This window comes from Vanellus vanellus (assembly GCF_965231255.1).
Source record: "Vanellus vanellus genome assembly, chromosome: 6".
Taxonomy (NCBI): domain Eukaryota; kingdom Metazoa; phylum Chordata; class Aves; order Charadriiformes; family Charadriidae; genus Vanellus; species Vanellus vanellus.
The window spans coordinates 46,428,058-46,440,241 of NC_138911.1; the positions used below are offsets into that span (position 1 = coordinate 46,428,058).

The 12,184-nt window shown below is 39.9% G+C and overlaps 1 protein-coding gene across 3 annotated transcripts in view; it reads left to right on the top strand.

Moving 5' to 3' along the window:
• Positions 1 to 12,184, top strand: part of GPATCH2L (G-patch domain containing 2 like) — a gene marked incomplete at both ends in the record, with an annotated part of 31,433 nt that overhangs the window by 15,284 nt on the left and 3,965 nt on the right. For all 3 annotated transcript variants that reach the window (XM_082485900.1, XM_082485898.1, XM_082485899.1), the window contains 2 exons: positions 1,039 to 1,124; positions 10,027 to 10,118. In XM_082485900.1, the coding sequence (XP_082342026.1) occupies positions 1,039 to 1,124; positions 10,027 to 10,118 (178 nt within the window). The remainder of the gene's footprint in view (positions 1 to 1,038; positions 1,125 to 10,026; positions 10,119 to 12,184) is intronic.

The window sequence follows — 12,184 nt, forward strand, 5'->3', positions numbered from 1 at the left end:
CCTAGTACAGAGTTCAGGAGTTGCAGATAGCTTTTTTTGATGAGTCCTGCTACAGCTGTGGATTATTCATTTGTCCTTATTTAAAAATGCCTCAGTAATCCTAGTAATACAAGAAAAGTGTTCTGGAGATTGGTGCAGCACTTTGCAAAGCAGATAGAAATTAATTTCCTGCTTGTGGTGTGAATTATAAATAAAGAGGAGATGCTGAATGGAGGTGTGATGCAGGTACCCCAGAGAAACTGCCAGTGTAAACCTTCTATTTGCATATTGAGCAAAGTTTGCTCCATGCATTGATTGACTAGATTATTCTGTTTGTGTCCTGACCTTTAAAAAAAGAATCTTAAGAGTTGCATTTTCTATAACAAGCTGTCTTGCACAGGTTTGATGTCTACAGGATTTGTCTAGCATATGTCTAACAAAGGATCTAAGATTAGCCTGACCATGCAGTGTTTTGGAAATTTGTTTTAAGCAGTTTGCAAAGAAAGCTTGTGAAGTGTGTTTGGAGTGGAAGGAGCAGCTCACTTGCTGTGGAATGAATTGGGAGCTCATTGTAAACTGAACCTGATGGGCCTGAGTCTTCTAGAGGTCTGTTTCAGTGATACATATGACCATAGGGAATATTGGAATTGCTCTGTGGGAAGTTCTCTGCTTGCATCATTCATAACAGTGACTTTTCTCTCTACAATGTGGAGGTAGACAAGAAGCTTCCCAAAAGGGAGGCAGATTTTTGCTTATGGCATGCAGCAGTAGAGCTCTTTGAGTATGCTCTTAGTCAATCAGCATTTTTAATAATGCGAGTTGAAAGAAGAGTGTGCTTATAAGGCTGTCTGTTGTGAGAAGATGGATATCAGATTTGCTATTGCACCCTGTGCTTGCCTTTTGTCTGAAGTGAGAGTTAGTTCTCACCTAGTATCACCCCTTGATATGTCAGAAAGTTCTCCTTATACTGTATGAGTTATAGGGAATAGATCTGAGCAGCTGTATCTGGAAACTTTTTCTTTTAACGCTTTGCTTAAATAAAATCTCTTGACTTTCCAGTTCAATCCATTATCTCCTCTGTACTCTCTGGATGTGCTTGCTGATGCTTCCCACCGAAGATGCTCACCAGCACACTGCACTGCCAGGTAACTCCCTTGCTCTGCTCTGTTGGGGTTGTGTCACTTCCCTCCCATGGTTATCTTCAGTAGTACTATGTGATCTGAACAATACTCATGGACCTGGAAGTTAACTAACTTTTCCCCAGAAGGCCTGTGTTCAAACTTAGCATAAAACATACCGATGCAGATTATTTGAGAGTCTCAATACAGAAATCACTTAGAATATATGAAACAGTATATGACAGACAGGCAGAACATACTGTGCTTTTCAAAATAAATGTGATCTGTTCTGGATTGCGCGGTGAGTTGCTGCGAGTCTGTTGTATAGGTACAAATGGGCATAGTATTGTTGCCCCCTACTAAAATCAGAACAAGATGAGAGCGAAAGTGCTGACAAGCTTGTGTGCGTGACATGCTGAGACATTTTTGTATCCTGGGTACCTAAAATAGATCCTCTGGGCAGATTCGGAGCTCACCTGAGGTGACCTCTAATGGCTTGATATCTCTCTCTCTGCTATAGCTGAATTTTAGATCTGGTCTGGCCAAACGTTGAGGTATATTTGAGTCTGCATAGTTGGGGTTAATATGCTATTCATGCACTTTCTGCTGACTAATCCTAAATTAAATTCAAGTGTTGGCCTTGGAGGTGACTCCTGTTCTTGTGCTGCAGGTGACTGTCTAAAGGTAAGGTGCCCTTGAGCTCTTCCCTGTTCAAGGAGACAAAGCCTTGCTTGGGATACAATTCTGCTTATGTGTTTGTACGAAGGACTAAATCTGAAAGAAACGTCTGGACTTTCAGCTTCATGGCTTTCTTTCCCTTGTTAATTAGCAAATAGAGCATGAAAAATGTACTGAGGTTGTATGTGTCTGAACGAAAGCTTGGCACCCGCCCAGCAAAGCCTCTCCTCCCACTGGCTTCTGCAGGGAATTTTGTGATGTCGCACCATGACCTCATGCTGCTGTAGCTAGCACGCTAAAGCTGGAAATGGGGAGAGAGGAAGAAATCAGCTCCTAAACATTCAACTGGATGAATAAAAAGAATTCAGAAGATTACGCATCAGCAAATTGGTTCCTTTCTGTGCTTTTACCCCACTCTGGGGATGTTTTGTGCCTGAGAAGCAAGAAGGTTGGTTGGTCTCTTCATTTACAGATAGGATAACCTTTGTGGTGCCTTGAGTGTTTTACTTAGTGCTCTACAGAAGTTTGTCTTCCAGAAAGGAGAGCTAGACAAATCCTGCTCACGAATTCAAACAGGGCAAAGTCTCTGCCTGATGATCAGTGCAGGCCCTTTCCAAGGCTACTGGTTATGGCAAGGGATTTCTAAACCTGGATGGATCATGTTTGCTTGGTTTTGCTGAGTATGTAGTCTAGTTAACCAATGAATATATGCTCGATTTCTTCCACTAATGAACAGCTGACTGGTGTCCTGACAAACATAATCCCTGATTACTGAATGTTGGCAGAAAAGTTGTCCCATCCCAGAGGTGGCTGTGGTTTTAAGTGCCTGTAGTTTGAGAAAATAGTTCCTGTTTTATTGTGAAATGTGCTCAATAATCTCTATAGGAGAAAGAAGTATGGAAAGAATGACTGTGTTATGTGGCCTCATGTATGTGGCAAGGATTGAACTCTTTGGTGCAAGGTGCTTGCTTTATGTAAAGATGCTGCCAAGGACACAGAAGGAAATTGTTCCTTCACAGGTGTGTTTTCTTGACGATAGTTGTTCTTTAGGTGCTTCAAGAGCTAAGCCTATTAGTAGTCCATTTTCTTACAGAAGGTTCAGGTGATCTCTGTAAGCGTTGTTCAGCCATTGCCCCAGTTAACATCTTCCTCTTTTGCCATGAATGGAGTCAGTTCTGGTAGTTTGTGCTTCAGTAAGCTCCTAACAGCTTGCACCTCATCCTGGAGAATCTCTACTCAGAAATTTGTCAGAATGGGGGGTGTGTGTGTGTGTGAGCTAATTCCCTGAGAATGGTATGAGGAGTTAGCGAAGAAACTGTCTTGATGTTATGGACATCCAATTTCTTCAAGCTGATGCCCACCATGCCATGGAAAATTACCTCTCTCTGCTTAGTTTCTGCTATCACAAATGTGTGCAATGGAATATGGTTACCAGGTGAAGTCTTTTCTTTCCCGTGGAAATGTTTACTTTGTCTCAATGGTGGATTTTGGTGCAATTCATCTGGAAGACTGGTAACCCAGTGCTTCGTTTAAGGAGAGCTGAAGGCCAGACTACTGAGCACAGTTGGGGGTGTTCAAGAAAGGCTTTTCGGTGTCAAGGAGGGAGGTTCTATCTATGTGGAGAGTTCCTTGGGAAGTCTTATTTGAAAGGCTGTATAAATTGTACACTACCAAGATTACCTTTCTTGCTTTATGTCTGTGATGAGAAGAGATTTCATTCAAAGTGTATGCACAGCATTGGGAATTTCACACCCATCATTAGAAGCAGTTTTGTGTGTGTGGTGACTGTTATCATTAGTGGTGTAATTTTATTTTGTGAAGCGAGGAGAGTTTCCTGCTTTCTTGCAATCCTCCCGAGGGACGGCTGGTGTATTAATTTGCTGTATTGCCTCCTGGCTGTTCCCAGGCTGTTTTTCCTCTTCATCATGGAATTTTTAATGGCCCTGCTGCCTCTCGGGAGGCATGCAAGGAAGAGTACCTCAGGGATCTCTTTCCTTTTTCACATGCCTATAATTACTCTCCTTTAAGAGCACAAAGCGTTTGCTAATCATGTCTTGTCTGTTAAGGTTTTGGCTTCATGATGCAGGCTGTTAAAAGCAAGCAAGTAGAGACTTGCATGGACAGCCCAGGTGATCCTTCCCCTCTTTCCCCTCTGCCCATTTGCCTCTCTGGAAGAAACGAGTGGTCTGAACAGAATTTTCTTCTTGAACTCCTTCTGATTAAGAGGATTTTGCAAAGGCTTAAATGGAATATCTTGTTAGATTTTGGTTATTCAATGGCTCTATCAATGGGAAGATGTTAAAGGTTCTTGGTTGGTGGAATGTTACTCCCTTGAGGCAGGGTAGGAGTTTCAGAAGAGCCTACAGACAATGTTCCCTTCAATATGAGTTTGAATAGCAGGTAGAATAAGAGAGGAACGTAAAAGATAAATTGCCCCCAGTGCCATTTATTGTTTGCCTAGCCTTGAAAATAGGGTTACGGGTGAAAAGCTTAGTTAAATGTTACCGCTGGAGGTCATAGGAGAAGTGGACCTCAGATGGCAAGTAGATGTTGAAGGTGGAGATTTGAAGACTTATGTTAGAGAGACTTCTGAACAGTACAGATGAATCAAATAAAATCACTTTGCATGTCCTCGCAGTTAATATAAAGCTATAGTTTAATTGGGTTTAGAAGCAAGTCTCTCATCTTGCCTGGAACACAGGGTAAAGATTAAAGGTGTAAGTGATCATCTCCTAGTAAACTGCTAGTTGCTCCATATGTTGGATTTGGTGGTGCTGTTACAGTGAAAAGGTTTGAATGTCTTTAATTCTAGTTCCAGCTCTAGAAATATGGTCATTAAAGTAGATTTTGTTCTCTCTTCTGTATCTGTGCAGAGATCCTGACATTTCTGCCTCTTACCCAAGCATGTGGAAGTACAGGGATTGCCTGCAATGTCAAGCCTTTCCTGAGGCAGCTGGAGGTGTGAACGGATGCTCACAATTTCATGCTTTCCCACTTGACCAGGACAGTATCCAGGTCATTCTATGCAACCTATCCCACATCTTAATGTTCCTGGAATTGTCTTTATGTAAAAATGTCTGCTGTCAACTACTTTAGGCATCTTTTTCCCTAGTTTTTTTTAAACTATTTTTTCCATATAGCTGGAGCACTTTCATGTCTTCCTTTGGTAAAGCCTGGCTAATATTACAGTTGAGGATATAACTGAATTCTTCTGACAGGCATGCAATGAACAGCAGCTATCAACCTAGTGTCACATGCAGTTGTCTCAGGCCTAATGCTCCCATTTTGGTGAATCCTAATTCTCTGGAGTGAAAAATAAATTCCCCTTGGCTTCAGAATTTGTTTACTTGCTATTGCTTTCTTCTCCTATAAAGCATGTTGCCATTATCAAATTCGTGTACTCAGCAGGTCTGGCAAATATTAGGACTCTTTCTGGCACAGATATCGTGATACAGTATGAAAACAGAGAATGCGATGTATAGGATCACATCGTCTCTGCTTAGAATGCTTACATGGAAAACCGGAAGAAAATCTGTTCACTTGCATTTGCCACACACAGACTTTTAGGAATGGAATTGCTACATCATTAGAATGCTTACTTGGGCAACAGACTGCTGCTGCATGAAGACCTATGAGATTTGGATGATTTAAGAAGTGAGCTGACCTGTTTGTGATTTTGGAATCTGAAAATGTGCTCTAGAAGCTCTCTCATGGGGCTCTGCAGGGCAGAGGAGACTCTGCTATGCACAGGAAATACCTGCACTGTGATATGATAGCAAGAACCACTTGCATGCATGGGAGCTTTGTCTGCAGATTGGATGAGCGACTTGTATTGATTTCCACATGTTATGTGCAGATCAGACTTTGGTGCCCAGTTGGCTCTGTAGTCAGAGGAGAAAGAACTTTGCTTTCACTATTCATTTTGTGAAACTGCCATCAACAGCTTCAGTAACACCTTGGGGCTTAGAGAAAGAGCCTGTGTTTGCTGGGAGTATAGCATCGCAACAGCTGGGTTGGGTGGAGTTTTAGTAGCAGTATCCTTGTTAGAAGGCTGTCTTTGTTGAACGTTTACTTTAACATGAGGGTAGTAGCATCCCTTGTTTGTATGACAGTAGATTAATGTCTGCCTCACACTTTCACTAAATAATCCAAGTGCTTTGCTTCCTCCAAGGATAGGGTTAGAATAAAGATTTTCAGCAGAGAAGCTGGATGATGTGAGACTGCAGTGAGAAGCATACACCCCCAAGTGTGTGATGTGCCTTCTGCCTCCAAGAAGGCCACAGACTGTCACTGTTAGCTCTGTAGGGTCTTCTCAGAGGCCTCTGCTGTGAGATTGAGGTGTTTTTTACCCCGTATTTTGAGAGAGTGGACAGCACTTTACAATCTAGACTTTTCTTCACAGATAGTGAAGGTTTCGGGGGCCTGATGCTGTTCAGTGAGGTTCTTTGTGGGCTGTATGGTCTGCTTGTGCTCTGTATTATCTACCACAGATTGTACCGCCAATCCTAATTTTCTGTTCAAACCCTGTGGCAGATGTAAAGTAGTGGCAAGCTCCTGTGACAAGTCCTGCACGTGGTCACCTTGCACAGTAGGAGTGAGATAGGAGTCTAGTGTATGCAATTAGAGTTTATTTAAAAAGGAAAAAAAAAAAGCACAGAATAAATATGTGGAAAAGAAAAGAAAGGAAGCATTACTTCTGACACATTAGAGACAGCAATGAATCTCAGCTGACCTCCGTGCAGAATCAGGTACCTTAAGTACTATGTTAAGAACAAGAAACAAATCCGTATTTCCTGAATAATTCCTTTAGCTTGTGATTAAAAAAAAAAAAAAATCATCACCGTCAGAAAGGCACTATAAACTTTTTTCATATAAACCCATTTTTTCTATATGTGTGTAGTTTTTCATTCACTTAACTCCTGGCAGTGAGAGGCTGCAGTGCGAGTTGTATATATTGCAGCCATCAGTGTAGCTGCACTTTGGATCCTGCTTTGTCTCTCCAGGTGTGTTCTGCTTTTTCTCATCCCAGGTTAGAATTTCAGTCTTCTCCAGACTGTAAACTAGGCTGGTCTCTGGTCACCTAGCAGATCCAGCTGTGACTGAGCACTGCGACTTTGTTTTTTTTGTATGATCAACCAGCCATAGTCCAAAAGTAACCAAGCAATTATTTTCTCATTACTGTTTGTGCAACATTGCAGAAAGTATATAGAAGCCTAGCAGAAGAGATTGAAAGCCAGTAAGGACAGAGTAAGTACCTTTCTATTTTCTTAGTTTAGGCCCAGATCTTTCATCCCACAAAGCTCTGTGCTTCAAACTTCTTCAGAGGGGCTTGTGACAATGCTTTCTGTCAGCCTTTCCTCTCTTCCTGTTCTGTTCTACTTCAGAGTAATTTTTAAACTGTTCAGAAGAGTTGTTAAAATTCAGCTTTGGCAGAAAAACTAATTCATAGTTGCAGCCTGTCAGTGAGATTTTCACAATTTATAGTTCAGCCTGTCCACTGCAATGTTGTGTGCTGCGCATACCTATACCATACTTTCCTGGTGGTGGTGTTTCTAGGAGTCTGCTGTTAAACGGGGATTCACCAGATCTCTTCTCTTACCAATATACCACCTGTATGTGAGCTAGTGTTTAGAAATTTAGATTGAAAAGCGTGATATCTACCAAAAAATGCATATTTCATAAATTATACCTCAGACACCCTGTCTGTCTGTGTCTTAATGAGGACTATCATCCCTGCGTGCATTCTTCTGCTCCTCTCTCTCCCAAGGTACCTACCACCTGGAGATTCCCTTTGTGCAGATTTATGGTGTCCGTAAAGTGCACCAGCCACTTGAAACTGACACTTTTACCACCAGGTCAGTCAGAGACAGTGAGTAATCAATAGATTCCTGATTTACTAACTGAAATGTGGGTGATCAATAAGGGATAAACCTCAATGAAATACGTGTTACAGAGACAATTTATGACGTCTGAGCCTTTGTGTGTTAGAGGCAAGGCTGCTAGATGCAATTTCCTTGCTATTAGTCTTCGGCTGGAGTATGATTTGTCTTTACTTTGACTACAAGAAAGGATTTTGAGGTTCTCCTATTCTGTTGTTCTTTTTCTTTTTTTACCCCTTGTGTAATCGTGAGATAAGTGTAGATGTGTTTTGAACTGGGAGCTTTTATGTGAAATCTAGCTGTAACATTTGTGAACTGGGAAAAATGGCATAAAATCTCTTGGAAATGATAGTGCATACTTCTTTCCTAGTTTGTAGTGATTCTCCAACAAGGATCAGCTGGCTAATGTTGATATAAGTTCATAAAATTAAAAAGGGAACCTTATTATTAATATGTGATAAAATTAGTTAGATTTTTATATATAATTTTATATATAATTATGTGGTCATCTAGTTAGTAAGCTAATACAATGTCAGTGATGCAAAATAAAAAACTGAAGTTCCATTTGATTGATTGATCTTTTCCTTGGGCTATGTGTGCCTAGATATTTCAGAATACATGGTAGAACTGTGCTAAAATACTATATGGCCACTGTCATAATCATGTACAAAAGCAGTTTTTAGCATATGCGAAGACTGAGAGGTTAGTCACTTGTGTGTACAAACACAAGATATGAATATGCAGTCTGTAGGTGTAGTGGTATTTTCAAAAGCTTTTAGTTCATGTTTTCAGGAGACTTCTGTGTCTGGTTGTATTAATATGTGTTCCCAGATTTGAAAAATTATCTGTCGGTGAAACTTAGCGCAATTTTAAAATTTTTGAAACTGTTCCTTATTGTCAATCCTTAGATGACAGATCTTGTAGACTTCTTGTAGAACTTTTGCATTTTAGTTGAGAAGACAGAATGGTATATATTTCTTTCTTATTTTGTGGTTGTGCATTTGTTACAGGTAAGTAGGTAAACACAGCAGCATTCAAACAATTTATTGTCTTGGCTGGCATAGGAAATTTGTTGTGCTCCCTACACTGTTCTGTATAGCTACAACAGCACAATTCAGCTTTGCATAAATTCAGTGTCTAAAATTGTATATATTATAAATATGCTGCTTTTTTTTTTTTAAAAAAGTAGATTTTGGCATGGAAATATGAAGCTGTGAACTTTTCCTTTTGTTATCTGTAAAATGTTTCAATACTTGATAAATATGTTTGTTAAACTTTCAGGATTTTTTTTTAAATCAAAATAACAAGCTTTAAATGCACAGAAGCTTTTCATCACTTAATCATCAAAATTTATATGGTTCCAGTCTTTACATCATGTAAGCACCTCACAATCTTTAATGGATTTTATTTGCACTGTAGTTCTGCATTTTGCACTTCAGATCTGATGCAGTGACCAAGGAACTTGCCAAAGAAACTATGTTATCTCAGACAAAGCAGGGATTTGAACCAAATGTCATTGCTAAATTATGCATTTGTATTCATTATGGATTGTATTTGAGAAGGTTCTCTGGTCTGCTGCCAACACTGTCTTTTCTGAATTGAGCTTCTCTTCTTCCTATGTCTAGAACTTGAAGGAGCGCTCAGTTCAAGTCAGTCCCAATAACGTAGGTTTTTTCTTAATTGACAAATGGTTAAACGGTAGGCTTCAGACTTAATAGTTGATATGACTGGGACAGATTTTGCCTTTCAGCCAGTTTACAGGTGCAGCAAGGCTGTATTGCTGTGAGCCAGATTCAGCTGTTTTCATAGTACTTTGATAAGGAAATTATAATTTTGAAAACACATGAGACAGTTTTTCATTCCTAACTTTACGAACTTACTACTATAGGGGAAACAATACACATGGACATTTGGAATATAGGTACATTCTAAGATGACTCTGCAGTACTAAACAGGTTGCAAAATAATTTCTGAATAAGGGAGCAAATATCACACAATTTCTTTAAAGAGTAATCTCACAGATATTTGTTACACTTGCATAGAAGTAATGGCAGGACCTGAGTTGTATCACTACTTGATCACATTTTTACTTATGCAAAGATTTATTTTAAAGTTAATACAAAACCAGATCCTTTAAAGGCCAAGAAATAATTATTCTTCTGAGCCATTTATGTGTGTGAGCTCTTAAAAAAAATGGGAGCATAATCATATATTAAAGAAGAATGTGAGCAGAACTTCCCTAGAAGCTTTTGATGAATGCTGCCTACTAGTTAAGAAACTGGTGGGAAGGTGAGAGTTGGAAGGTGATTGGCCGGAGTCTTACAGGAAGGCAATACCGGAACAGACTTTAATTTGTTTTAATTTCTCTATAGGCAAGCAAATGTACACCTGGGACCACCATGTTCAAGGGACATCAAGAGGAAACGAAAGCCAGCTGCAGCCTCCATGTCCAGCCCAACATCAGGTAATGTGTGCTGGCATTTCCAAAGTTGTGTCCCTCTTGAGCAAAGTGCCAGAATCACACTAGTCAAAAATAGCATTACGTTGATTTGAAACTAATTAAATGTGTGAGAGAGACAATATCATGTGCTTTTGCATAGCATCAAAAACTGCCTACTAAATAAATCTTTGATGATGCAGCTATGGCAAGTTAATATAATTTACAGTGTTTCACTGTACATTGGGTAATAATCTGTTTCTTCATAACGTGTTATTTCCAGTGTTCCTAAATTATGCAGTACATGGTAACAAGGAGGTGATCAGTGTACACAGTGTGTTCCTTCAGTGTTGGGCTGATATTAGCTGGTGGCTCCGGTACCCTTTTTGAGGGTGTTTGTAGACACTTTCACAGGAGCAGAAATCTGGCAATGTTTGTATCATCACTGGGTGAGACCAACTAGTCCCTGAGAGTGGTCTTACTCTTGTGGATGAAAGTAGTCACTTTTTTCTTTTCCTTGCACTGGGGAGATAGCGATTAAAATGCTGGTTTATTTTCATGTGGCATATTTCTGGAAAGTGATTGATTACTCATCAGAATCTGAAAAAGTTTTAATCTGCAGAACGTAGAATCTGGCCTCTCACTCTACCCCCTTTTGAAATATTTTGCCTACTATCAAGCAACCCATGTTCTTCCAACTATTGTTGTAATCCAGTAACAAGGTGGTTGCTAAGCCGGTGGGGAAAAACGGTGATGGGAAAACAGTGGGGAAGGCCAAAGGAACTGATGATGAATAGGAGGAATGAAGTTCAGATTTCTTCTTTGTGCAGGTGGATAGACAGTAGAATAATGAAGTAGGGAAGAAAGTTGTGCTAGCTCTCTAGGCCACAGATCTGGATTACAGACTGCCTGAAAGGTTCTGTATTAAACAAGAAGAAAACAGAACATTAAATCTGTTGCTTAGCAAAAGTGTCATCTGTTATTGACTATTTTGGATATTCTTTCCTGGCTTTTGAGTAATCCATGCCAGGACATTCAAACTTCTGTACTGAAAGGATATGGATATACGTAAAATCGTATATACATAGCTACAGAATTTTAGTTCTGGGATTCTAGGTTTTCTTGGTATGAATGCTAGTGTGTCACTGTCCCCTGTTACATTGATTTATTGTTCAGAGTGTATTCTGTACTGCATTGCTGGTCACTGTCTATAGGGAGAGCTTGTACTTCTATGCCTGTGTGTTTCAAAATAGGCAAATTGCATAGTAAACATTTTTTGAAGAGTTAAATCGACATCTGGAGTGGAATTCAGTACTGGAAAATAGCACAGAGGTTTAAAAGGTTGGCGTATTTTGAGGGATGAAGGAGAGAAAATTAGAGTATGTATTACAAAATATGGAGATAGAATGTAGTTACCAGACTCTGACCAGGATGCTTGTGCTGATCATCAAGAGAAAAGCACTGCAAGGTCTTTAATGGTCAGAAATGGTAAAGATCTCTTCCTTAGACCCTTTTTAGAAATATCGCCAGCAAAGTTAACAGCTATGAGCAGGGTTTGCTACGATATTGACTTGTAGAAAGAAACTTTTATGATTAGGTAACTGAAACTGTGTTGTAGCTGACTTTCTACAGCAGTCTCCCAATTGCAACTGGAGCACAACCTGGGTATGTAACTTGGAAACTTCTGAAATCTGGATATTTCTGTCAAAGGTGATCTGACTTTGGAATTACTAATGCCTAAAGAAATACATAGGGTTACTCTGCAGTAATGTAGAATTAAATGAAGATTGTTATACTTTTTAGACATTGATGAGATAGATACAGATTTTTCTCCCTTGCCATGGATCTACGTGCCCCTACATAAATGTCTTATACTGGGGATCCCCTGTACCTGAGGAATCATGGCAGCCTCATTTTCTCACTACAGAGGCTTTTTATGTTTGTGGTGTTTTACTTTTTCTGCAAAAGATGAAACACAGATGAATCAGAACACAGACCCATGCCTGTCACTGCAGGCACACAGAGTGCTGGATTTCTTCACCTTTAAATAGCTCCTTAGCTGAGTCCAACTGCTGTCGTCTCACTTGTTGACC